The sequence below is a fragment of the Myotis lucifugus genome, unplaced genomic scaffold, assembly GCF_000147115.1.
Source record: "Myotis lucifugus unplaced genomic scaffold, Myoluc2.0 scaffold_9, whole genome shotgun sequence".
In the NCBI taxonomy this organism is placed as follows: Eukaryota; Metazoa; Chordata; class Mammalia; order Chiroptera; family Vespertilionidae; genus Myotis; species Myotis lucifugus.
In genome coordinates this window covers 13548091-13575340 of record NW_005871057.1, presented here as the reverse complement: position 1 = coordinate 13575340, position 27250 = coordinate 13548091, and the positions used below count along the sequence as shown (strand labels likewise).

General features: G+C 36.5%; 1 protein-coding gene across 1 annotated transcript in view; it reads left to right on the top strand.

Annotated features, from left to right (window-relative positions):
• The first annotated feature begins 799 nt into the window (after positions 1–799).
• Positions 800–27250, top strand: part of EPYC (epiphycan) — a 39249-nt gene continuing 12798 nt past the window's right edge. Inside the window, exons 1-2 of the mRNA XM_023749728.1 lie at positions 800–964; positions 24842–25013. Of these exons, the coding sequence (XP_023605496.1) occupies positions 800–964; positions 24842–25013 (337 nt within the window). The remainder of the gene's footprint in view (positions 965–24841; positions 25014–27250) is intronic.

Here is a 27250-nt window from a genome sequence, read left to right as displayed (position 1 = left end):
TCCTGTATGTGTACAAATCCTCCTTTAAGGGATCTCGCCAAATAGTGCCTTTTAGACATATATTCTTATTGATTCTGAGTTTAATCCTTAGATACCTTAGATATTAAGAATTGAAATAAAACACTAAGGAGTAAAGAAAAAATAACTTTCTGTTATGCTCCATTTAGTTAAGAATAAGTTTTGAAAAATATTGCATGGAATATTAATTCATGTACATATTAAATTATCTATATTTTAATAACACCCAGAGCAAAAAGAAGTAAAAAAAAAAAAGATCCTTATTATTTTGTCTGAAAAGACCCTAGGCTGGAATATACAAGAAACACTTGTAGAACTAGCCAACTCTGTCTTGGTTTTCTCATGTGTAAAACAGTGTGACAGTTATATTGATAATCATCATCCTCGTCATCATCATTCCTACATTCCAGAGTTGATGAAACAATCGTAATGCTTAGGTAATATAAAGACTTTTGGAAATAAGTATATTACAATCTTTCTGCATCCTGTTTGTACCATGTTTCTTTATAAAATAAAATCAATTTTACTGTATTTACAGTATCTACTGTAAAAATATGGATAGGTTTGTATCTTAATTTGAACATCTGGTATCAACAGCCATCAGAAAGCATATAAATTATTGTGTTATGTTTATAAACTACCCATGTAAAGAAAGCTACCAGCTTGAGTTCCTCAATGTTGACATTGATTTATCTATCATTCCTGTTTAATGCAAACTATTCATAAGTTATTATCAATTAAATATGCATGTTAATATTTTATGACTAGGAGAGTTTGAAAAATGAAAGCATTAGCAAGACTTGTTCTGGGACTTGTCATCTTTGATGCTGCTGTGACTGCTCCAACGTTAGAGCCCATCAACTATGACTCAGAAACTTATGACGCCACCTTGGAAGACCTGGATGATTTATACAACTATGAAAACATACCTATTGGCCAAGCTGAGGTACTTCTAGAAGCACTGTATGAGGAATTATTGGGGATTGTTTTCTTCAAATAGATTTTTGTTTATTTATATATTGAGATGTTCTGTCTTAATAATTTCATATGAACTTTTTCTCTAGAACATGTTCAATGTTAGAGATTAACATTGAAATACTCTTTTGTTTTATTACAGTTCACTTTATTTCCTCTATATCTTCTCACAAAATTGGGCCAAAAAAAAAAGAGTTATCAAGTTAGAACAGAAAAAAAGTAAGGAAAAAAGCCATAGGCAGTTAGGAAAAGTAAAAATAATGCATATGCAATGATAAAGAACTTTGGGGTGTTTGCTATAAAGGAAAGAAAATGTTAGATTATAATAAATTGGGAAGTAAAAAGAATATAAAAGACAATAGTTTGGGACAGGACAGTATTCCAAGAGCAAATGTGCTTTCCTAAATGACTGATTATCTCTCAGCAGTAATGTAGGCATTGGCAAGGTTACAGCCCACATTTTACAAATCTGATATGATATTTTTCTAATTAAATGTTAGGCTTTTTACATAACTAAAGAATACAAATTAATTTTTCTGAGTCAGAAAACAAACAGACCTTGAAATGCTGGAGTGTAATTAATGCACTACATTGACAAAAACTAATTACATATAAATAAACTCAAAGGGAAATTACATCATCATTACAGGGTCATAACATATTTTGGGCAGTTGTTCAAGTGTAAATCTTTCTTACAATAATGATTTAGAATAACTAAGAAAAATGAAATATTTAGATAAAAGCATATATTTATATTGTATGGAACTTAGATACATTTTTATTAAGAAACTAGAGGCCTGGTGCATGAAATTCATGCATGTGGGGGGGGGGGTCCATCAGTCTGGCCTACACCCTCTCCAATCTGGGATCCCTCTAGCAATCCAAGACCACTGGCTCCTAACTGCTTGCCTGCCTGCCTGGTTGCTCCTAACCGCCTCTACTTGCCGGCCTCATGTCCCTAACTACTCCCCTGCTGGCCTGATCACCTCCTAACTGCTCCCCCTGCTGGCCTGATTGGCCCCTAACTGCTCCCCCCTGTCGGCCTGATTGTCTCCTAACTGCTCCTCCCTGCCGGCCTGATAACCCCCTAACTGCTCCCCCTGCCAGCCTGATCATCTCCTAACTGCACCCCCTGCTGGCCTGATCACCCTTAACTGCCTCTGCCTTGGCCCCCACCACTGTGGCTTTGTCCAGAAGGATGTCAGGAAGATGTCTGATCTAATTAGCATATTACCCTTTTATTAGTATAGATAAACATTCTCATTATTATTTATGTTGACTTATGAAATACAAGAATCAGAATTTCACCATACAATAGCAATACAATAGTTTTCATGTCTGATCCCCTTACCCTATTTTTCTCTCCCTATCATTTTCTCTTTTGTCTTCTTTTGTTCTTTCTTTTTTTCTTTCTTTCTTTCTTTCTTTCTTTCTTTCTTTCTTTCTTTCTTTCTTTCTTTCTTTCTTTCTTTCTTTCTTTCTTTTTATTTTTTTGTACCACCCCTATCCTTTCTCTCTCACTTCCCCACTTTTCAGAAAAGTTTTAGGCTTAACAGTAGATCACTTTTCTTCTGCACATTGGACATGACTCTATTTTCTAAGTCTTTATTTTTTAAAATATGTTTTTATTGATTTCAGAGAGGAAGGGAGAGGGAGAGAGAGAAAAAAATCAATGATGAGAAATAATCATCTATTGGCTGACTCCTGCATGCGCCCTACCAGGGATTGAGCTGCTACCTGGGCATGTGCTCTGACCTGGAATCAACCTGTGATATCCTGGTCCATAAGTTGAAACTCAACCACTGAGCCACACCTTCTGGGCTCTAAGTATTAATATTCACTGTTTCCTTCCATTTTCTGTATGGCTTTGTTATGTTAAATAATTTTCTGTTGAGAATTTATGGTCATTAATAACCAATCTTGCTGTCTGTGATCCCTCTATATCTCTAATTTAATGCATCAGTATAGAGTATAAGAAATTTTTCTAGTTCTTAATTAATCTACTTTGCTCATTTTTCCCATCTTGTATAAATATTAAAAATATACATATATCAGTGCATATCTGCAGCTGTCTAACAAATTAAATATTTCAATGTAAACTTATTTGTCATTTATCCAAAAAGTGTTTTTTATAAGACCAAAGAGCTTTGGTCAGTACCATAAGTGAATCCTCTATTCTAAGTAGAGCTGAAACCAAGTTACTTTAAACCAAGGCTGCTCTGGGCAAAATGTGGCATCAATGAGCTTTATCTGCAGACTTCTTTTAAGTCATTTTTTTGCTGTCAGGATGCATTTTGCAGCTCAGGTGGCCCTACATATTCTCATGAGATTCTGAAATTGTTCCTGCTACCAAATAAAATAAGCTAATAAATATATATATTAAATATGATTTAGTATACAATCTTTCCTCAGTAATCTTTTATTCTGAAATAACAACCTTCCTTCAAATACCAAAAATGTGACATCATATCCTTATACACCCAGTCCTTACCTCTTGCAAGCATCCCTGATTTTCACAGGCCTTGCTAAACTCAGAATTCTAGCAACTGAGGGCTCCAGAGAGCCATTAATAATCCCTGTGGTTGATCAAAATATATAATTATCCTTGAGTTAACAATTATTTATGGTAAAGTCACATTAGAAAACCAATTTGTAGATAGATGATATATATAGATATACATATACATATACATGTGCTATGATAATATAACACATTTGAAGATATAAACTATATATCATTTTTTTAAATACAAGGTTTGTCCAATAACAAAAATCAATCAACCCATTCATCCACCGCTATGGTAAAAAGTCCAAAAAAATATGATAAATAAGATAACATGAGGAACAAGATTCCAAAGAACTTTAGCTTATATATTAACAAATTATTAATATACATTGCTTTACAAACAAACAAAGAACTGGTATATAATTCCTCATCAGAAGATATGAAATAAAGTCAATAGACCCAGTAATGTGAATGGATTCTAAACTATGGGTACTCATGACATTAACTTCTTGAATGTAGCCTTTGAAGTTCATACTCTGGTGACTCCTGGTAAGATTATTTATCTCATCTTTAAAATTAAGGGCAGTTGTTCCCCATGTTTTTGACCCTATGTAACACTTTTTGAATAAACACTGGTAATATGCCCAAATGTGATACAGTTGATGGAAAAATTGATGGTAAATAAAGCACCTGGGAAATGGTGGGATTGGATTCTTCACACTTTGTCCTCAATGCCAAGACTATGGTTCTGCCTATTTTAGCCTAACATTAATTTTACCTGCAGAAAGGACAACTTATATTCTAAAACTGTAAATTTATGAGACAACTGACCAAATGCTTCCAATGCCAGTTCCTTTCTTATAAATTCTGAGACTTGGCACCTTAGGCCAATAACATAGACCTTTTGGTCCAGGCTTTAAATGATTAATCCTTAAGGCTTTTGACATATGTGATAAACAGAATTATACAATGGCCCTTAAATGGCCCTTCCCCTGGTGTATCCACACCCTCTATAATTTTTAACATCATGAATTTATTTGTATATCACTCTTGCAATTAGGTTATGATTATAATCTCCTTTAAAAAGGTGATTATCTCGGTCAGCCAGACCTAAACTCATGAGTCCTTTACGTCAGTGTCTTAAAGTTAAGGACAAAATTTGAAGCATGAGAGAAATTCAGTACAAGGGAAACTATTGCAGGCTTTAAAGATAGATGGGTCCACATAGCAAGGAATGCAAAAGTCTCTAGATGCTGAGGGAAGCTGACAGCCAGCAAGCTTAGAGGGACCTCAGTCCTATAGATGCACGAAACCCCGAGCTCCACATGAAGTCACAGACCTGGCCACCACCTTAATTTTGACCTTCTGAAACCCTGAAGAGAGAATCCAGTCAGGCCAGCTCTGGATTTCTGACCCAGATAATTAAAAAACGGGTATAGTTTTAAGCTGCTCAGTTTGTAGAATTTATTATGCAGCAATAGAAAACTAATAAAGATGTAATAATTAATTTCTTCTGAAAACCAAATTTGAATTTACTGCTTCAAGGCTTGAGTTTGTGAGTCCAATGGTTTATCTGGTCAATAAGCCAAACCATTCCTTCCTCCTCAGCTTTAGAATCTCAATAGAGCTTTATTGATTTTTACTAGTGGTAGTATATTCATTACCTCCTTAGAGGTTGGAAAAGGGTCATGAAAGTTTTCTGTTTTTGAAAATTATATGCAGTAATAGTATTTCAGACTGACGGCATGTGATTTCTGATTATCTAGAATATCTAGGACCCTCTGGATTCTATGTTAGGAACAGATTTTAAGCCCAGCAATTCTATCAAAATGCTCTACATTACCCAGTAAGTACATTTGTTAGTATAATATAAAATTGTTGCAATTTTTACTAAGATTTTGTCTTACATTAATGGTATAAATAAGATGAAGTTATAAGCCATAAGACCAAATATAGATTATTTTTTGCTTTCTGATAAATAATAATTAATCCTGATTGAGCTCTTATAATGTGTTAGGTACTGTTCTAGGCATTTCACATGCATTATCTCCTTATCTTCTCACAACAAAACTATGAAGCACTATTATTATTTCCAATGAATAGATAAAGAAATAGAGACAAAGAGCAAGAAAGTAACTTGAATAAGATTGTATAGCTATACAATCATAGTGATGTTATCTTCTCATATAAGAAAATAATCTTCAGGAGATTAATAAAGGATTGTATTACCTCCCTCCATTTTCTATCATTTTCCAAATTGTTATTTTGACTTGATATTGGTATTAGTTTAATTGAATGTCAAGTGCTCTAACACTCCTAAAAGAGAAAGAAAACCAGTCTTTCATGGATGAATACTGTGAACTAGACATAACCTTTACTTCTAATAATTATTTAACTCACTATCATCTAATTACTATAAGAAATAATGGCTTACAACTCATTACTTCAAAGAATAATTGTGAATAGCTATTCTCCAACATATATCTAAGTTATGGGCAATAATATAAATGTATATTATTTTATTATAGTTACATATATAATAGCATATATACAGCATAGGGCAAAAACAGGTTTATACCTGTTCATATGAAAAATAATACAACAATCCTATATAATAAAAGGCTAATATGCAAATTGACCGAAAGGCAGAAAGACCAGTCACTATGACGCTCACTAACCACCAGGAGGCAGATGCTCAATGCAAGAGCAGCCTCCTGATGGTCAGTGTGCTCCCACAGGGGGAGCGCCGCTCAGCCAGAAGCTGGGCTCACAGCTGGTGAGCGCATCGAAGGTCAGTGCGCTCCCTGGGGGGAACAGACCTAAGCCATCAGTCAGACATCCCCCAAGGGCTCCCGGACTGTGACAGGGTGCAGGCCAGGCTGAGGAACTCCCCCCTGAGTGCACAAATTTCGTGCACCAGGCCTCTAGTAAATAAATAATAACACAAGAATAAATTCTGTTTCATGTACTCACAACTGTAAACCTACTTTTGCCCCACCCTGTATATATTACATATTTAGTGGTCTAGGATCCAAGGAAAATTTTGTTATTAGCCTTAAGGAGTTCATCAGAAAACTATATAGTTTAAGATTTAGTGTTCTTTGAGTGGTTTAAATTGAGATTGTGTTTTTGACCAACGTAGGTAATTTGGCAAAATATTTCCATTTTCATGTATATTTTGGGGGTTATTGATTGTCCATGCCTCTTAAGTATAGGAAAACATTATTCCTATTCATTAATAATTTATTTTACCCAGGAAAGTTCTCAGTGACTCTGCTGAAGGAATTGAACTTCCATTCCTGCAGTAAAATTTCCTTGGCTCCATTCAGACAATTGGACTTATGCTCACCTATACTGCTCACCTATTCTATATTATTTTAGATTCTACAATTACTTTTACTTAATTGTGTTCCTGAATCTTCAAGAAACATCAAGAATGTTATACTGCAGCCCTAGCCAGTTTGGCTCAGTGGATAGAATTTCAGCCTGCAGATGGAAGGGTCCCGGGTTTGATTCTGGTCAAAGGCATGTACCTCAGTTGCAGGTTCCAGGCCCTGGTTGGGGGCATGTGGGAGGTAACCAATCAGTGTGTCTCTCTCACATGGGTGTTTCTCTCTGTCTTTCCCTCTCCTTTTTACTTTCTCTAAAAATCAATGGAAAAAATATTCTCAGGTAGGATTTTAAAAAAGAGAAGGAGAGAGAATGTTATACTGCAGAGTTCATGGAGCACACTTGATAGCATTTGCTGTAAGAGTGTGGAGGGCATTGTCAATGACACCACACAGTGCTCTTCATGAGGATGTGGAGGACAAATTTCTCTCAGGCCTCAGTGTAAGAGGGGCTGCAACTTTAAAGAATTTTTTGTTTTCTTTTCTGTGCTCTACATCTTGTAACTTAGTGTGATTGTCATTTTTCTCAGAGTCCTGGAGCTTAATTTTGGCCTAATTCTTCCCTGATTTCATATTACTTCCCCCCAACTTTCTTCTCCTGTGATCCTTATCTCCACATATACATTTCTGAAGTAGATATGGAATGAGATAGGGTATGCATTCATAAATAAACAAACATAGCTAATAAAACACATTAGTAATAGTTGACCAATATTAAATTTCTTGAGTGAGAAATGTATTATTTTCTAAAACTCACAATTGATTTTAAAATTAAGGCCAATTTTTCTCTCTTAAGAGAGAGCAAGTAGATAGTTTAAAATCATCCTTATAAAGAAACCTTCTTTGAAATAAATAAATTCAGCTTTAAAATTTCATTTATAGATTAAGAGGTTATAGGCTTCATCAAAAAAATTGAAAGCAAATTTAGTAGAGTTGTAGGAATGAGAGAGAGCTCAGTGAAGGCAGCTGCATCAATTAACAACTGTGCATTGATTTATTTTATCTTGTCATCAAGATAATATAGTGCCATGCAAAATAATTTCATGATATATGTTGATGCCCCTGTAACACCAGTTACTTAAGTAGACTCAAATTAATTTTGGACTACTTATAGAAATCAATATCTAGTTTAGATCATCTATACTAATAAAAGGGTAATACACTAATTAGACCAGACATCTTCCGGTCAATCTTCCGGACATCCTTCCAGACAAAGCCATGGTGGCAGGGCTGAGGCAGAGGCAGTTAGGGGCGATCAGGCCAGCAGGGGAGAGCAGTTAGGGGGATCAGGCAGGCAGGCAAGCAGAGTGGTTAGGGGTGATCAGGAAGGCAGGCAGGTGAGCAGTTAGGAACCAGTGGTCCTGGATTGCGAGAGGGATGTCCAACTGCCGGTTTAGGCCCAATCCCACAGGCATCAGGCCTAAACTGGCAGTTGGACATCCCCCGAGGGTTCCTGGATTGGAGAGGGTGCAGGCTGGGCTGAGGGACACCACCCTCCCCCACGAATTTTGTGCACTGAGCCTCTAGTGACATATAAAAAGGATCAAGGTTGTTGTGATACAAACCCGAGGACACCCACCCACCCAAAGAGCCAAGGAATAGTTCCTGTGACATCTGTTTCCTTCATTTAGTCCCTTTTGGAAATTCACCAGCGAGCTTGGGGACTGCACTTCAACAAAATTGTAAGTATTGTTAGGTTTTTGTGTAAGACTCTTGCTATAGCGTGGATAGCTGTGATTGGTGAGTTAGCCATCTGCGGCTACCAGTTACACCAAGACTCTAACAGCATTTTTACTTTCTGTATGACAAAGAAGTTTTGTAAATAAAATCTTAACATTTTGAAAAATAATAAAAATAAAAAGGATCTCATTTTGAATAATTTACACAATATGTTTCAAAGTTTTAAACATGCGGTTTGCATATAATGCATCTCTTCCTGGAAGAAGTAACTTGTTAAAGTTTTAATCAACCTGAATTAAATATGGTTTTTAGGATATGTTGCAAAAGAGCTAATTTTTCTCCTCATCCTTCTTCATGAAGAGGCTCTGGAGGACGGGAGGGAAGAATTTTACTGATGAGCTTTCAATATGTTGTCTGATTGATTTTCCATATGCTTCTGTTAAAACCAGTGATAAACCATTTGATTCTTAGTTTAAGCTATTTGGAAAGCTTTAAAACAAAAAAGAGAACCTTAAAAAAAGTGAAGCACAAAAAATATACGATTATGTAAGATCAGAAAAAAAAGAAAAGAACACAGAATTTGCCAGTGACATGGTTGTGTTTGAAGTTGTGTAACACAGTATTTATGAGGCTACAAACCTAAGTTAAATCTCATAACTATCCCTTAAAATAAGACATGATTATTATTATTACTGTTATTATTTTTATGAGGAACTGAGGATCAGAATTTTGCCCAAGGTTATTCAGCTAGTAAGTTTCAGAGCAAAATGTAAACCAGATTCTTTTAATGCCAGACCAGGGAGACTTTGGCACTAAACACCTCCATTATTTTTCTGTTTCTTCTCTTTAATCTTTAATTTTGTTAGCTGTGTCTCATATTGTGGTTTCTTTTCTTTGAAATTAAGTAATTTGATTATTAGGAATCAGAAAAACAAGAATTTTCTAGTGATTACAATGAACATAATATCTAAGCAACTCTCTTAGCTGTCAAAGTATTTAAGGGAGAGAGAGGTAAGAGGATCCTTCTGAACTGAATGCTGCTTTGTCAGAAATATGGGGACTGAGCAATCTTTGCCAAACTCACTTCTTCCTCATCCATTTTCAAGATAAAATAGAAAATAAGATACAACTTTCATCCACTGTTCACGGTCACATTCTTTTAGATAATTAATATGGACCACTTAAATCAATTTGAGCACTGGACTTATGTTTAAGGCAAAATTCCATTGGACTTAACATATCTGCATGCTAGTGTGTGAAACCCATAAGGATATTCTCCAGTAACCCAGGATAAACAGCTTGGAGCCCTTTAATATGTTTGGAAAACAATCCTTGACATAATGATGACAACAAGAATAGCTTCATGATTTGTTATCAACTGGTGGGACAATTTGGGAGAAAGATAACTTTTAAATTCTCTTTTGTTTAACAAAAATCTTAGTCTATGCTAGAGTAAAATTCCAGATAACATTCCGGATTTAAAATGCTTTAAAGAGAGGAAGGGAGAGGAGAGAGAGAAAGAGAGAGAGAGAGAGCGAGAGAGAGAGAGAGAGAGAGAGACTTATAATTTAAATATTATCTGCTAAAGAACTGGACTTACTGGTTAGAAATTTACTGGCACAGTGGGGATTCTAAACTAAGTAAATAAATAGGTAAGAACAATTTCTTTCCAAACTAAGTAAATAAATAGGTAAGAACAGTTTCTTTCCAGTCTGGGCACTTAAACCATTAATGCACATACAATTGCAAAGGTGGTGAAAGAAACCACTGGCTTCGGGTTTGCTCATGTATGCACCCATTCTATACTTGGGAGGCAGTTTTCCACAGTGTGTGACATGGGTTCTGGAGTCAGACTCCCTTTGTGTGAGTCCTAGGTCCGTCACAGCAACTGTGTGGCTTCAGGCAGTCATACAATCCTCCTGAGCCTCAGCTTCCTATCTATAAGATATCTAGTGAACATTAAATAAGAAACTTGTTCACTGTTTAACTTATAGCCTGGCACATAGCAGATATTTAATAAATGTAAGCTTTACCATCAGGTCACTTGTTCAACCAACAGCCACTGAAGCTTATCCACTGGTGCCCAGGAAAGTCTTCATGGAAGGGGTAAGATTTGAGCTGAAATGAAGGCTAACTCCATTGGGCAGTATTCACTTTAGATCCAATCACCAATCTTTTGCTGAGAGTCAGGGATGGGGGCAGGTAAATAAGACCAAGTTCCTCCTTGTCCTCAGCACCTCCCAGTCTAGTGATCTTATAAACGCACTATTTCCATACAATAGAGGAAGTAAAAAAAGTAAACAAGATCTTTAGTTACCTATTGGGACATAAGGTTTCTATGAGTTTCATTACAAAATACATATACATATGCTGAGAAAGTATGTTCTCAAATTTGTCATCAGTCACAGTCCTGACAGCAAATCTGAGATAATTTAGTATGTCCATTTACTCATGTGCTTATCCACCACCTTTTTTGAACAATATTTAAGGCTACTTATAGAAATAAATGCTACAATGTGTACAAAAATAGATATATAAACATATAAAATAAATATAAATCTGAATAAATATAGATAACATATCTACATACAATAATATTACATTGTATAAAATATATAATATCGAGCAAATTGCATTATATTTTCCACAATATTAGATCTTATATTATTTATTATTAATTATTTCTTATACTAGATTATGGCATAAAAATATAAATTAAGAAAATGAGGCAAGTTCAAAATAAGAGTTGGGAACATACCGTAATATGAAACCAAGAGTCAAGTAACATATCAATATGTGTACTATTAAAGTTTTTCTAAGAAATAAGTATTAGGTTTTAAGGGACCAGATAGATGCTTAACTTCAGAATCAATTGAGAGACAGAAATGGAGCTCATGCAAATGCGTTCATATTACTGATAAAATCTAGACTGAATTGTATGACTTACGTCTGAAGCAACTATGAGATTCCTAATACAAAACTCCAGAAATAGTCTAGGTCATTGGTCATAGAAAAGGTTACTCAATCACAGGCCTCAGAACAGTGCCTGATTCAGTAGATGTTAGTGCATGCCTGGAGGGGCAAAACAGAAAGCATGCTCTTAACAGGCAGGCAATGACCCGCAATAGGGAGGATGAACTAACTGCCTAGGCTACTTCTTCCACTCACCAATTACCCAGTCATTCTTCCTTTCCAGGAAGGGTGAGTAAAGGAGCCAACAGAGGATGCACCCACCTCCCAGGAGGGTCTCCTTTCAAGCCATCAGGCTTAACCATGACATTCAATACAGCTCTCACCTTCAAGAGAGAAAATCAGCCTGTTTATTGGACAGCCATGCTCATACCTTCCTGAGACCTATCCCATGCCAACTACCACACTTACATATCCTCTGGCAGTTTGTAGGTTTTGACTCCAGAAGTCTCTGCTATGGACCTGAGAGCATCAATGAATTTACCTCAAAGACCTCTCAGTTCCTGAGATTAACCTTTCACTCTCAGTTCTTTGCTCTACCTCAAATTATATCAAGCCACATTATTTAGTAACAAAGCTTATGAGAAGTTCTGCAATGAAATTAAATGCTAAGTAACTATACTCCAATAATATAATTCCAGAAACATAATGATGACACAAATTTATATATAACTCCCTTACTTCCATGAAGTTCTTGAGGAAAGATAAGACTACAGATTAACATCTCTTGCAAATTAAAGTCAAAACTTGTTCAAATCTAAAGAGATTGCAGTATGAATTCAGAATTGCTTGCCTTGTGATTTAAAAGTCCAAAGAATATGCAGTCCAAACACCACTTCCCCATTTGCTTTTGCTTCATCTCAGCTAGACAGAACCTTAGTGCCTGGATCAAGCTGGATTTTTTCAATAACTGCAGTCGGAGTGAACTTTGCCAGATACAAATGTACTTCCTTCAGGGGCACATACATTATTAGTTCATTGCAAAGTCTCCTATGACCTTGATATTTAAAGAGAATGAAGCATTCATTGCACACATATTATTATCCCAACACTGACCCTAACCCCCATGAAATTTGAAGAACAAGTTAATTTGAATTTCTATAATAGTTATTCTAGGCAAAAGTAGAGCCCCAAAATCAGTACATAGTGCCGCCAGAGACCCAAGAAGAGACTTGGTGGAAACTGAGGCTATAGCCTCATCCAGATGTTGGTCAGCTTATGTTCATTGTTTCTAGTCTGAAAACTTTGAGCTCAAACACAATTTGGAGAACTTTCCATTAGGAGTTCAATTATGGCACTGTTTTGCCATTGTTAGAGGAGTTGTTCTCAAAGTCTAATACCTAAACTGGCAGCATCCACATCACCTGGGAGATGGTCAGGAATGCAAATTCTCAGATCCCACTCCAGACGATTGAATCAGAAACTCTAGAGGAGGACCCAGCATTCGGGGGATTTCACAAACCCTCTGCTCATTGTGATGCTGTTAGGATACAAACAACACTGAATTAAGAAACCCCATGGCTTTCATCTCAGGGTAGCACTGGAGATATTCCAGTTTTCTAGCACCGTTTTTAAACATACAGTGGCAGCAGGCCCAGTCACCACGTCTACTAGAAGCTTCTTTCTTTTTTTTCTTTTTTCTTTTTCTGCATCCCCAAAACCTTTAAGTTCTCATTTTTCTGCAGCCCTGGGTTTCTGGCACCTGATGCAGCATTGACTTTGACCAGGTTACAGGCTCTCTTGGGAGCAAGAATTTTAAGTGTTTGGGGTTGGGGAGTTCTTCAGCCTGGAAGCTATGTGCCCCTCTGGCTTCTACCTTTGCTTCCTGCTATGGAATTCACAAAATTCACCTCCCAGGGGGTTTCTACGCTACCCCGTGGTATTTTTCAGCTGAAGAATCAACCTCAGCAGATTCCTGAACTGACACTGATGTTGATGTTTCTGAAGCCTGTGGCCCTTGGGATCTTAATGAAAAACAATCCTTCTACCATAATCCCATCAAGACTTACCATTTCACAGCTCCAGGACTTAATGAGCATTTGTCTCTGACATCCTAGTCTGCAGAATAAGTTTCCCCTCTAGTGTGGTGGTTCTCAACCTTGGCGATATATTTGAATCACTTCTAGAGTTTTTAAAAATCCTAATGCCTGGGCCACACCCAGACTATTGAGCTCAGAATCTCTGGGGCTGGGTCCCAGTTTTACTGTTTGACTTCGCTCAGCTATTCTTTCAGTGTGAGTCATTTGCTATTTTTGTTTAACCAGTTTAATATGCTTTTCTTTTAAAATATGTTTATTGTTTGTTGTGTAACAGATGTCCCCCATTTGTCCAGCCCCTACCCCTACTCCCAAGCCTTCCCTACACCATGTCTGTGCTCTTGGGCTTTTCAATGTGATCCATTTACTTCTCTAGTACTGTTTGCTGAATGAGTGCCTTCTCTTCTCTTTCTGGTCCGGACTTTTGTTTTTCTAACATAGTCCTCTAGATTTTGTCTTGTAGCATGTTTTATAGAGTCAGATTAAAAAAAATCAATAAATTATAAATTTTCCAAAAGTAACATTGTTCAAGGAAATTTTAGAAAATATTCATTTTTCTGAGTTATATAATCTCCTATTATACTAATTTCCAACCCAGGATTGGACTTGACCTTTCATTGTCCTGCCCAGCCCTTCTATAATATGCCTAATTTTCCCTGGATCTTTCCTAATTCCCCAGATTTCTTATTCTGACACTTCTAAGGCAAGTTATAGAGTTTGCTAGAAATGGAGAGGCTTACACTGTGTTTGTTAAGGTCCACACACACAAGCATTAAAATCATTAAAAAATCATTGCTTGGTAATGTTGCCAACCGTTGGATGGTACAATATAAGATACAGATAGGTGGTCCTAAGCAGTGGTCGGCAAACTCATTAGTCAACAGAGCCAAATATCAACAGTACAACGATTGAAATTTCTTTTGAGAGACCAACTTTTTAATCATAAACTATATAGGTAGGTACATTGTTATTAACTTAATTAGGGTACTCCTAAGGCTTAGGAAGAGCCACACTCAAGGGGCCAAAGAGCCGCATGTGGCTCGCGAGCCGCTGCTTGCCGACCACGGTCCTAAAGGTTAATCACAGTGACATTATGCTAACCTCACATTCAATGCGGTCTTTAAAGAGGTAAATGGTATATAAGCAAATGTACATTTTTCACATACAATACACATATGAGAATAACAAAGAAACTATATCTAAAAGATGTTGCAGCTAAGTCAAATATTTTTGTGTGTTCTCTTTTTTTGGAGTTATCAAAACTCTGATTAAAGACATACATATAAAAAAATAAAATAAAATCCAGGACAATTAGATAAAAATCCTCTACTATAACTACATGGAATCTAAAACATATATAGAATGGAGATTCAAGGGGATAAATTCCTTTTGGTATTGAAAGAAAAAAGGAAGATCATAGAGTCTAATAAACCTTCTCCTATTGGCAGAATGATTCCTATCATGCTAATGACTGCAATAATAAATGATAGGCAACAAATTTGGATATTTTCTAAAGAATAGTTTATTGATTTTTAGCGAGAGAAGAAGGAAGAGGGAGAGAGAGAGAGAAACATCGATGTGAAAGTGCAACATCTATGGGTTGCCTCCTGCATCTCCCCTACTGGGGATTCAGCTCACAACCTTGCCATGTGCCTTTACCAGGAATTGAACCATCAACCCTTCGGTGCACAGGACAATGCCTAACCAATAGAGCCACACTGGCCAGGGCAAATTTAGAGATTTTGATCCTTAGAAATCAGCCCTTCCTTTGCCTTATGCTAATATAGAGCTGATTTACCTAGAGTAATTTGCCCTGGCTCTATATCATCAACAATCTTTTGTTTGTAAATTTATTGTTGACACGAATACAGATGTCCCCCCTATCTTTACCCACCTCCACCAGCCATCTCCCCTACCCCCAGCTATCACCACACTGTTGTCTGTGTCTATGGGTTATTCATTTACATTCCTTGGCTAATCTCTTCACCTTCTTTCACCCAGTCTGCCCACCCCCGTCCCCTCTGACATCTGTCAGTCTGTTCCATGCCTCTTGTTCCATTTGTGCATCAGCTTTTTATGTTCATTAGATTCCATGTATAAATATGATCACATGGTAATTGTCTTTCTCTCTGGCATAATACTCTCCAGGCCCAACCATGCTGTCAAAAAGGGTAAGAACTCCTTCTTTTAGGTTCCCAAGAGAGTGCAGAGACCATAGAGAATATGTCGGTGGCAATGAGAGGGTCCAGGTAGGCACTCTGGCTTAATACACTCTTTTGAATTTGTTTAAAATAATCTGCCTCTGAGAGATCAAGTCAGGCTTCTAAAGTTGTAAAATTTTGCAAGGCTTTACCACTGATACTGAGCAATAGAAAAAAATTTAATGTAATAATTATCTCTTTCAAAGGCAATTGGTTATAAGTTGGTCCTCCCTGGGATAACCTCTATAAATGCACATTTTTCTATGATAATATATACATCATCATCATCATCAGTGAATAACAGTTTTATGCAGAGAATTTCTACATATTAAAAGGCATGGTTTATTATATTTTGTGACTCAATAAAGGCTATGTTAGAAGGAACAATTTAGTTTGTGTTAGGATAAAAAAGATTAAAACTTTAAAAAAAGTAATACTAAATTACTCCATCATAAAATAAAGAGCTAGAGCTTGGAAGGATCAAATTTTTTGTTATTCAGTCCAACTGCTTTGTTTCAATTACTGTGATTGACTCCCTTTCCCTATCCCATTCTTATGAGATTACTGGTTTCAGCCTCCACTAAATTGTCCTTCTGGCATCCTTACTTGGGGAACAAGGGCAGTAAGGGTAAAGGGAACATGAACTGACTTAGCTTTTAGATAATGTTGCTACAGCCTTTGCCAAAGTTTCTCACCAATATTATTTGGGAAAATTCAATTAGAACTAGATGATACATTTGTGAAAATTGGATAGTGGAAACCTATTAAGTTTCTGGAGCCTAAGGGGATGGTGATGAATGGAGTCCTGAATATACTGGGATAAAACTGACGTGGAAAATCTTTCTGAGAACCAAGAATCTTTCTGGCAACAAAAAATAGAGAAAATAAATATGTGAACAACAATGAAAAAGTGCTGAGGTTGCAGAAGAAACACAAACTAGAGAGGGAATGACTACATGAAACCTGCAGATTATCAGTTATTGTTACTTCTGCATTGAATTTTTTACCTAAACATTGCATTAAATACAATGAAGCATGACCATCTAAAGTTAAGAATTTATGAGGAATAACCATACATTAGGATATGTGTTTAAAAAAACTAAAAAAGCATTTATAGATTTTTTATAAATCTATATATAATATTCTAGCAAGTCAATATCAAATGTTATGAATTTATACTATTTTGATTTAAACAGAAAACCACAAATTGTGGTATTTGGCCTAAGATGTATTAATTATACTAGAGGCTTGACGCACAAAATTCGTGCAGGGGATGTGGGGTCCCTCAGCCCGGCCTGCACCCACTCACAATCTGGGACCCCTTGGTCCTAACCGCCCGCCTGCTCGCTCCTTACCACGTGGCTCAACACTCCTTAGTGCTGTCGTGGAGGTGGGAGAGGCTCCTGCCACCACCGTTGCGCTCGCCAGCCATGGACCTGGCTTCTGGCTGAGCCACGCTCCAGGTGTGGGCAGCTCCTGTGTTGAGCATCTGCCACTGGTGGTCAGTGTGCCTCATAGCAACTGGTCATTCTGGTCATTCCGCCATAACAGTGGCTGGGCTTTTATTATAAAAATAGATTTATTAATTTTGACTTAATAAAATACTGGTATTTAAAAGTAAAGAAGTTCAAATATGGTGAATTTACTCAAATTTGGTGGTACAGTATTGCAGGAAGTACTACACCAAGAAACCAAGATAAAAGAGCAATTGTTTGTAAAGGAGAAATCAGAGAGAATATGAGAGACCAAAAAAAGTCTATTTATTTTTTTGCTAATGTTAATGGCATGTGCTAGGTAAATCAATCCATTAAATAGTAAAAATTATTCTCTCAGTATAATTAGAAAATGGATAAGAAAACAAAATTTGAGAAGGTCTATATTAGGGAAAATTACATTAGCAGCTGTAACAAACAATAAAAACTGACATCTTGCTGACAGGACTGTCCAGTGCAGGTCAATAGGTTTACTATCCTCCCAGTGGTTATGCAGGAATTCAAACTTCTTTCATGCTACAACTTCACCATCTTCACTTTAGGACTGTAGGTTCACAGCGGTATCTTCTGTTAACAGACTGAGGGAAGGGAAAGAATGTAAGGAACGTATACTTGCTCCTTTCTGGTTAGGACCACATGTGGCACGTTACTTCCTCTCCTGTTCCATTGGCCAGAACTAACCACATGACCCAATCTAGATTCAAAGAAAGTGGAAAATGTATTTTAGCTGAATCCCCAGGAGGAAAATGAAACAGTTTGGTGAATGCATGGAATGGTCTCAGCCATCATGCTTTCACCAGGCTGAAGTTTCATTCTGACATAATACTTATTTCTCACAAAAGTGAGAGAAAATTATAATAAATGCTGCTTAAATTTTACAACCCACCTCCATTAATGTTATGTGATATTTTCATACTTGTCAATTTAAGGTAAGATTGATTGACTGCCAGCTGCTCCCACAGGGCTACATGGCCCTGGTACAGTCTTCAGCCTTCAGGTTCAGCAACTGAAGGTTCAGCCTTCAGGTTCATCCATGATCAGCTATGATCAGATCAGACTGTAGGTTGATAAATGATATCTGGCAAAAACCCTATGAGGCTTAAAATATGAAAACATAGCCCATTAATGAGTTCTTAATGTGAATAGTCATTTCCCATTAATGATAATGCTCACTTTCCTTATCCAGAGCTTCTTTCTCAAAATAAAAAGCTAAATTATTCGGAAGAATTTTATTTGGCTGAGTAAAGAATCAAAATTAAGAAAGTGAAGCAGTCCTGTGGCTGGACTGATTACATTCAAACTGTAATCTTCACTGCTTAGAAGCTGTGTGACCTCAGTCCTTCCACCTCTCATCTTCCACTTACAAATATACCAAATGTGCACAGTTATTGCACCTCTACACAGACTTGTTCTGAGAGTGACATTAGAATCAATGGAAAGAGCATACAGTTTCTCATATACAATGAGTATTGAATCCATGACAATTATTATGTTCAGCTAACTCATGATAACAGCAAGTGAAATCTTTTTTCTCCGTGTCAGATATGACCTCTTTAGTGAATATATTGTTTACGTTGAACAAATTTAATATATCTCTCTCACAATGTTAGCCACAACAACAAACTCTTTCCCTAAACTGAATTTTCATAGGCTGCCATCTTCTTCAATTTCCTTTTTCTTTCTTTAGCTGCATTATCATCACTAAGAGTCAGGAGTTAAGAAACTTGCCCAAGGGCTTGGGAGTAATGGTCTCTTCTCATTGTGCATTTTAAAGATCATGAGAACAACCTAAAATTACTTTAATTTGGGGGGGGGTGAGAGCTTTACTATGACTCTGTCCTTGACCTTGTTTCATATGCTAAAATCTGCATTTTTCCTGTTCTAATAAAAGCAATTATATCTTTATTTTTCAATGAATATCAATAAGTCAACTAGGTGTATATATGCTTTCACTTTCTTTTTCCTTAACGAGTTGTCATGCTATCCTTATTCCCAAATTATATACAGGCAAAGAAAAGATTAATAAAAATTGTCCCACCTCTGCCTACATTGGCATGTTAAGTCAAAATTATAGGAAATGTAGCTGAGGTAAAGAGCATAGGAAAAATGATAAGGGGAACCTTAGTATCAGGACTAGCTGATCTCTTATAGTTAACAAGTACTCAGCAGGATCATTACATTCTATAAATCTAGGGAGCACTAAACACAGACTGCCAAAGGAATTGTGATTCTCAGAATTATGCAATGGAGTAGCTCTGACTCTAGGTACATAATTTCACCTTTCCCTCAAATGTAGACCACACCCAACCAATATCCTTGGATCAGCAAAAGATTCCAAACCAGTTTCACCTAATGAAGTCAAAGCACATCTCCTTTAGTTTCCATTCACAACATGTTTGTACCTACAGTGAAGGCCCATTGGCAGACATGAAGATGTCTGAGCCATAACTAATCTCTTTTCATACCTGCTCTGTCATGCAAAGTTAAAATATTTTGTTACTCTGATATCCAAAGCACCCTTTAAAGCAGCGGTTCTCAACCTGTGGGTCGCGACCATCGGAAAACACATATAGCATATCAGATATTTACATTATGATTCATAACAGTAGCAGAATTACAGTTATGAAGTAGCAATGGAAATAATTTTATGGTTGGGGATCACCACAACATGAGGAACTGTATTAAAGGGTTGCGGCATTAGGAAGGTTGAGAACCACTGCTTTAAAGTATCAAAAATTGTCAGTGTTTACCTTTACTGATTCAGCCTACTAATTGCTAAACACACTGGGATAGGAGCTGGGAATGTAATTGTAAAATATATATATATATATATATATATATATATATATATATATCACCCTGTATTCCCATATACAACATCAAAATCTATATCACTTATCTTTTGTTATGTAACAAAAAAGAAGAAAAATATGAAAAATAAAATGGCAATAAATATATATCTATCAACAATTGAATCTAAAAGTCTAAATAAATGAACAAAGAATCAAATGAACAACATAAGCTGATGAATAAAATAGAACGAGAGGCATGGAAACATGGAACAGAGTGACAAATCTTACAGGGAACAGGGAGGGGGTTGGAAAGAGATTAACCAAAGAATGTATATGCATATAGGCATTACCTATGGACATATATGGGAACCAAGTAGAAGGGGACAGTGGGGGGTAGGGAGCCATCTGTAATACTCTCAACAATAAAGATTTAAAATATTTTAAAAAGGGGGTTTTAAGCATGGGTTGACACTAATTTTGTCTTTTTCAGAGTTTATTCTCACTTCAGTGTGAATGTATACTGAAGGAAATCCCAACTTCCTGTAAGGGGATTGTTGCTGTACTCTCAGCAAGAGAGCATAGTAACATAGATTATGGTGGTGGTAGTAGACAGAGAGAAAGAATGATATTGACTGAATGACAGGTAAAATGGACAGTTGATCATAACTTAGGTGTAACACTTGGCATAGACTTGTTTGATTAAATAATTATAAAGACAGGCAATCCTTCCATCATTTACAAATTCAGTTTTTCCTTCACTGATCTTTTCCTTCATACATGAAGGTAGGAATTGAATCTGAGTAACTTGCATCCTCTCATAGCATTCTTTCCATCACACATATATTACATTTTTATTAAGTTCCGCATTGGAAACTTAACTGAAGATTAAGTGCTAAAATAAAAAATATCAAAATACCCCAAAATAAAATACATTAAGTTTTATTAGTTCCAACACAAGGCCTAATGGTAGCAGATGGTTTGTGATCATCTTAAACAGGAGTGATCAACATGATCAACAAGAAGTGTGTCCTGAAGGCTTTCCTTGGCAAACGAGGCAATCAGGGGGAAATGTGGCTATTTCTGAACACTATTTTTTCATATTTTTACTCTGAAATGAAGGCAAATAAATTTAGTAAACTTAATGGTAGCAATGCAATTATATAAATCATTTAGGTGTGCTTTTTGATAATGAACAAGTGGATTTGGTTAAAATTATTTTTAACCAAATGTTATTATCACTTAAAATGGTGCTGAGTACTTTTACAGGAAGATTCTTCTGTGGAAAACTCGGCTGATTGTGGGAGAATGAAAGTTTCAACTTTTCTGCAGTTTTATTAACACCAATATAAATATTACTATAAAAATCCTTATTTCTCAGGGAGCAGAAACTTTGAGACACTTCAGGGTCATTTCAGTCCTCTTTACCCTAAGAAATATTGAGGTGCTGGCTTGCTTACATAGAGGCAAGGCTGTGCATGGTCCGGAGACGGAGGCAGGCCTAAGGATGCTTCCTGGCACTATTATCTTTTCAGGCTGACATGGACCTCATTTGAGAGGTTAGACCTCACTCGACCCATGTCACTCTCTGTGGACGAAGCATTTGTCATCTCTAGTATAAGTAGACTTTTGTGGACATGAAATGTACTCCTAAGTATAGTCTATCAGAACATAAATTATCTACAGATCTAAGATATACAAGTACAGTAATGACTAAGCTCAAGGTCATATGTAGGAGTGACCCTTTATATTGTGTTTTTAAACTTTAGAAAATATAATGAAAAAAAATAAAAAGTCAATTCAGTAGGAAGCAAATCAGGGTAAAATAGGAGGTATAAAAAGGAATGGAGGAAATCTAAGAAAAAAATGGATACTTATATCAGAGGCTCAGTTATAAATGTTTGCATTTGTGTGTTACCGATTGTAGCTTGAGAAAAAAAAAGGCAGGGATGTATTCTGGCCATTTGTGTTTATTCCCAAATTTAAGGTTCTGCAGCATAAGCATAAAAGTCTGCCACAGGGAGAGCTTTTTGTATCAATGCCTCATTTCCTTGCCTCACAACTTCACGTCACCTTATGAAAATCAGTGAGCGAGGAAACAAAGACAGAATGGCTGAATCACTTCTATGCAGTAGTGACAATAATGCTCTCCAGGCACAGTGCTTTGCAGTTACAGTTCTGCTATTTTGCTGAACCAAAAAGGCATTCCTTTTCTTTGCTCTTAAAAAGTTGTTCAACATTCCCATCTTAATAGCAAGTAAGCATGAACAGAACAGTTTCTGATAAACACAAAAGCTGTTTTGCCTCATGATAGTGGATGACAAGTGAGATCTTAACAGCTTCACATCAAATCAGTGGAAAAACAATTATCCATTAAAAATACGTGCAAACGTTTTTCCTCTAAAGCCAGGGATTCAAGGCAACGAGTCTGGAATGTGTTTCTCCCCTTAGGCTGCCTCCATTCCATGAAACATCTGTCTCAATTTCCTTTCTTCCTGGAGCCTCCTTTGGTCTCTCTGCATACCCATTCCTTCCGCGTCTGCCTCATTCTGACCCTGCAGATGGAGCCCGTATGTCTCTCTGCTTAAAGAAATGTACCCATCCTTCTCAGTGGAGATTTATGGCCTTATATCCTCATGGATGGCTTCCTAATGCACCAAGTGCAGTAGAATTTGCTTTTGGTTTGATTTCATGCTCTAAATATATTAAAGTAAGCATTAATGCAGTCATTGATTCTTCTCAGCAAGATCTCTAGGATTAAGCGTAGAGCTATGGATTAGATATATTCTGGACAAGTAAACTTTTTATATTGTATTCAATAAGTACTTGGTTGTATATTATGCCTTGAGGTATAACGATATATGACAGACATAACTGAGAGGGTACCATCTAGTAAGCTTGGAGAGGCAGGGAAAGAACGGAGCCACTGTAGCACAGTTCAGGACGGGCTGAAAGGAAGAGACTGCAGAAGCCCAGAGGGAGACATGCTTCAGAAATGTGCACTCACAAAAGGAAGTTTAGGTGATTGTTTTTTAAAAACTAATTTTCTTTTGTGAAGCAATATATTCAAATTTATCAAAAATAACATTGAATAAGTGTATCTTTAAAATGTTATTGTTGCCCTGGCCTGTGTTTCTGAGTGGTTGGAGCATGGACCCACAAACTGAGGGGTCATGGGTTTGAATCCCAGACAAGGGAACGTACTTGGTTGCTGGTTCAATACCCAACCCTGGCCAAGGCACTTGCCTACCTTCCACTCTCTCTAAAAACAAACAAACAAACAAACAAACAATGGAAAAAAATATCCTCAGGTGAAGATTAACAAAAATAAGAATAAAAATAAAATAAACCGTTAATTGTTATCTAAAATATTCATAAAATATCTGCCCTAATTATGTATGTATTTTATACAGGGAAGTAATAGCTTGTATATCATTTTGACATTAAATAAATTAGAAAGTAATTTGTATGGGGGTTTTTTGTTTGTTTTTGCTTGTTTAATGAAAGCAAATAAAGAAGGCTGGAAAGGATCAAGAGGCCATGTCAGCCTGCTAAAGAAAAAATCTGGGTTTTCCTGGGGATGCCATGGGGAAACTAGGCCCCTGTGGGTGAATCTGGCATGTTGCCAAACAATTGTTTTGAACAAAATTCCTGCCCAAGGTCACAAGGTCATCAGGAAGGTAGACATTTATTAATACAAATGACATTGAGACAAGGAAAGGGAGTTGAGAGTAAGGGGTTATTCTAAATGCAAACAGTGGTCTTAGACGCAATAACATTACTTATAATATGCATGTAAGAAGAGAAAAGCTAGTTTAATCTAAAATACAATCCCTGAAAAATCATTTGAGTGTTTTTTATTATTTTTTTAAATATAGTTTATTGATTTTTTACAGGGAGGAAGGGAGAGGGATAGAGAGTTAGAAACATCGATGAGGGAGAAACATCAATCAGCTGCCTCCTGCATACTCCCCACTGGGTATGTGCCCACAACTAAGATACATGCCCTTGACCAGAATCAATCCTGGGACCCTTGAGTCTGCAGGCCAACCAACACTCTATCCACTGAGCCAAACCAGTCAGGGCTATTTGAGTGTTTTTTAAATGCCTTTTATTGTCAAAACTCTCAAAAAGGTCAATTTTGACATTCCCAAATATCATTGACAATGCTTGTTATTCAAAGTAATATTTAAAATATATAAGAAATGGCATATCATCATCAAATCATATAGCCTACATATATTGTATTTTAGTAGGAATAATACTTTTCAGTAAAATACAATTGGAAGAAGTGTAAGTTGTTGTAAATAAACAGAATATTTGAATCCAGGGACCAAAGATTAAAAGAACTGAAATATACATGACAATTTTTTCTTGGTTATTATCCTCAAGGGGAACAGAATTAGGGTGGCAGGGTGAAGGGGGCTGTGCACACTTCTGGGTGAATCTGAATTTTGCACAATTATGCATTCTTGCAATGCTGTATTTAGTAAACAATAAATTTAGGTTTTTTAAACTTATGGAATTAAAAAATATATAAAGATGTTTAAAAGTAGAAGAACCATCCCCCCAAAAAGACATTCTTATTACTAAGATATAAGAAGCAAAACGAATTAAAAACAATAGCAGTAACTAGAACCATATGTGCTCTCCCAGGCAAGCAGGCCAGTCACAGTGTTGAACTTCAGAACATGAGTGCCCTCTTGTGGCAAACATGAATATCTGAAATTTGTCTTACTGCCTCTGGGTAATAGAGATTGTGATCAAATTCTGTTCTTTTTCAGATTGAAATAGCAACAATGATGCCTTCAGGGAACAGAGAGCTCCTCACCCCGCCCCCACAGCCAGAGGAGGCTGAAGAGGAAGAGGAGGAGGAGTCCACCCCCAGGCTGATTGACGGTTTTTCCCCACAGGAACCTGAATTCACCAGGGTTCTGGGTCCACACACCAGTGAAGGTTAGGTCCATTTGGTCATCCCTCTAAATTGCCAAGCTCCAAGTCCACAGGGGACCCACATCACCCAAGGAGAAAGTTCTGCAATAGGCTAGGTTTGAAACAGGAGATGCACATGTATTTTGTATTCAAAGATAAAGTAGTTTGAATAATTTAGCTCAGGCATGATGAAAATTTTCAAATAACCAATGAAAATATTTGTCCAACATCATTACTCAAAACCTTTGTGGTGGATGGAATGCATTTTCAGAACAAAGGATACCCTCTTAGCAAGATCAGAATCTATGTCTGAGAGGTCAGGCCACGGCAGTTCAAGGTGATAAGGTTTTTTATGATAAATGAAATGATGATAGTAGTAGCAATAATATTTACGTTGGTTGAGCACAAAATATCTGTGGGCCATAATGCTCAACACTTCACCTTATCTCATTTGTGTATTACAAACTCCCTGTGAAGGTGTCAGCATTAATCTTTTCATTATTACTGAGGCAACTAGCTTTAAAGGGGTAGGAACTTGCCAGAGATCACATAGCCATTAGTTTCACATGCTGGGTTTAAAGCTAGTCTGTTCTGATTTTTATCTGTATAGTTCTTCTCCTAGGAAGTAGCAGAGAGAGGAAAAGAGAGGAAAGTGGTTCATTACACTGAATTCCATCTTGTTTAGTTTAAAGGTGATCTAAACCAGAGCATTTTGTTAACAAGAAGGAATGCCTGGTGCTACATGTGATTCTATAATTTGTCTATATTTGTTGTTAGAATTTATAAGTGTCATTCTTGGGGTTATCAAGTAGACTCACTCCAAAATACTTACACACACACACACACACACACACACACACACACACACACACACACGATAGAGAGAGAGAGAGAGAGAGAGAGAGAGAGAGAGAGAGAGAGAATGGCATAAGGGGCGGGGTATAGAAAAGTGAGTAGAATTTCCACTACAAAGGTTTAATTACTATTGAGTATCTTTGTACTCAAAGCTCTAAAGATACAAAACTTACCTTATAATGACTACTTTTTCACAGATACTTCCGTCTAGAACAGGGAGACAGACATGGAAACAAATTTAGAGGCTATAAAGCGTTACTGGTGATGTGAGAAAAGTCTGTAAAGAATATACTGAGCAAGCAAAGAGAGAAGAGAGCATTCAAATCAGCTTTGCAACTGGCTGGATATACTATAATCTTGAGCAAAGCATTCAATGTTTGGTGGTTTTTTGGCTCAATTTTCTCATCTAGAAAGTGGGATAATAAGTACTAAATCTTACCTCATAGAGTTTTGTAAGGATTAAATGAATGAATGAATTTAGTACCTGGCCCATAGTAAACATAGTAAATGTTAATTCTAATTATTTTATTTTTGATAAAAGAGATTATCTTTTGTTCACTTTCAACACATTTTTCAGGGTACAATAAAGTATCATTAACTACAGGCAGATATCTGGAACTTACTCACTTTGCATAACCGAAACTTTATGCCTGTTGAACAACAAATATCCATCCCCCTTCTCCCCGCCCCTGTAACCACCAATCTACGCTCTGATTCTCTGAGTTTTTAACTAAAAGTTGTCTTTGCGACATGCTGCCTAGATGCCAGCCACGAAAGTGTTCTATGTGCATTAACTCTTTGAAGAGTCACAACAATGCCATGCAGTAGGTATGGATATTTCTGCTTTATAAGTAGGAAAACTAACATTCCAACATGCTATTAAAGTCCAATGTATGGAGGAGGTACATACTGGTGCTGGGATGCAGACAGAGATCACCAAACTCTAAGTCTTTAAGAAATACCTCATATTCTTTCCACATAGTTAGCTCTCTACAAACAGAACCAGGGAATGCACACACAATTACAAGGAAATGTGAGTACCCAGCAGAAAGCCCTCAGAGCAGGGAATTTAAATAGCCCTAGAATATTACTTACTTTTAAGTAATTTCAGATTCTTCAAACGTTGATGAATCTGGCATCATTAGCTATAGTTAGGTATTTTAGCTGAGCCAGGAACAGCACAAAAGCACAATGCCCAATTTTTTAGTCAAAATTATGGCTCCATAGTGTCAGCTTTGAGATAATATTAAAAACAATCTATGACTTTTCAAAAAAAAATGTTGTCTCTAAGGTAGTTTCAGTGTAATAAAGTGAAATTTTTAATTCACATTTTAATTTCAAGAGAAAAAGCATCACCAAAAATTCTAAATTTAAAATTAAATTCACATATTATAAATTCATCAAAG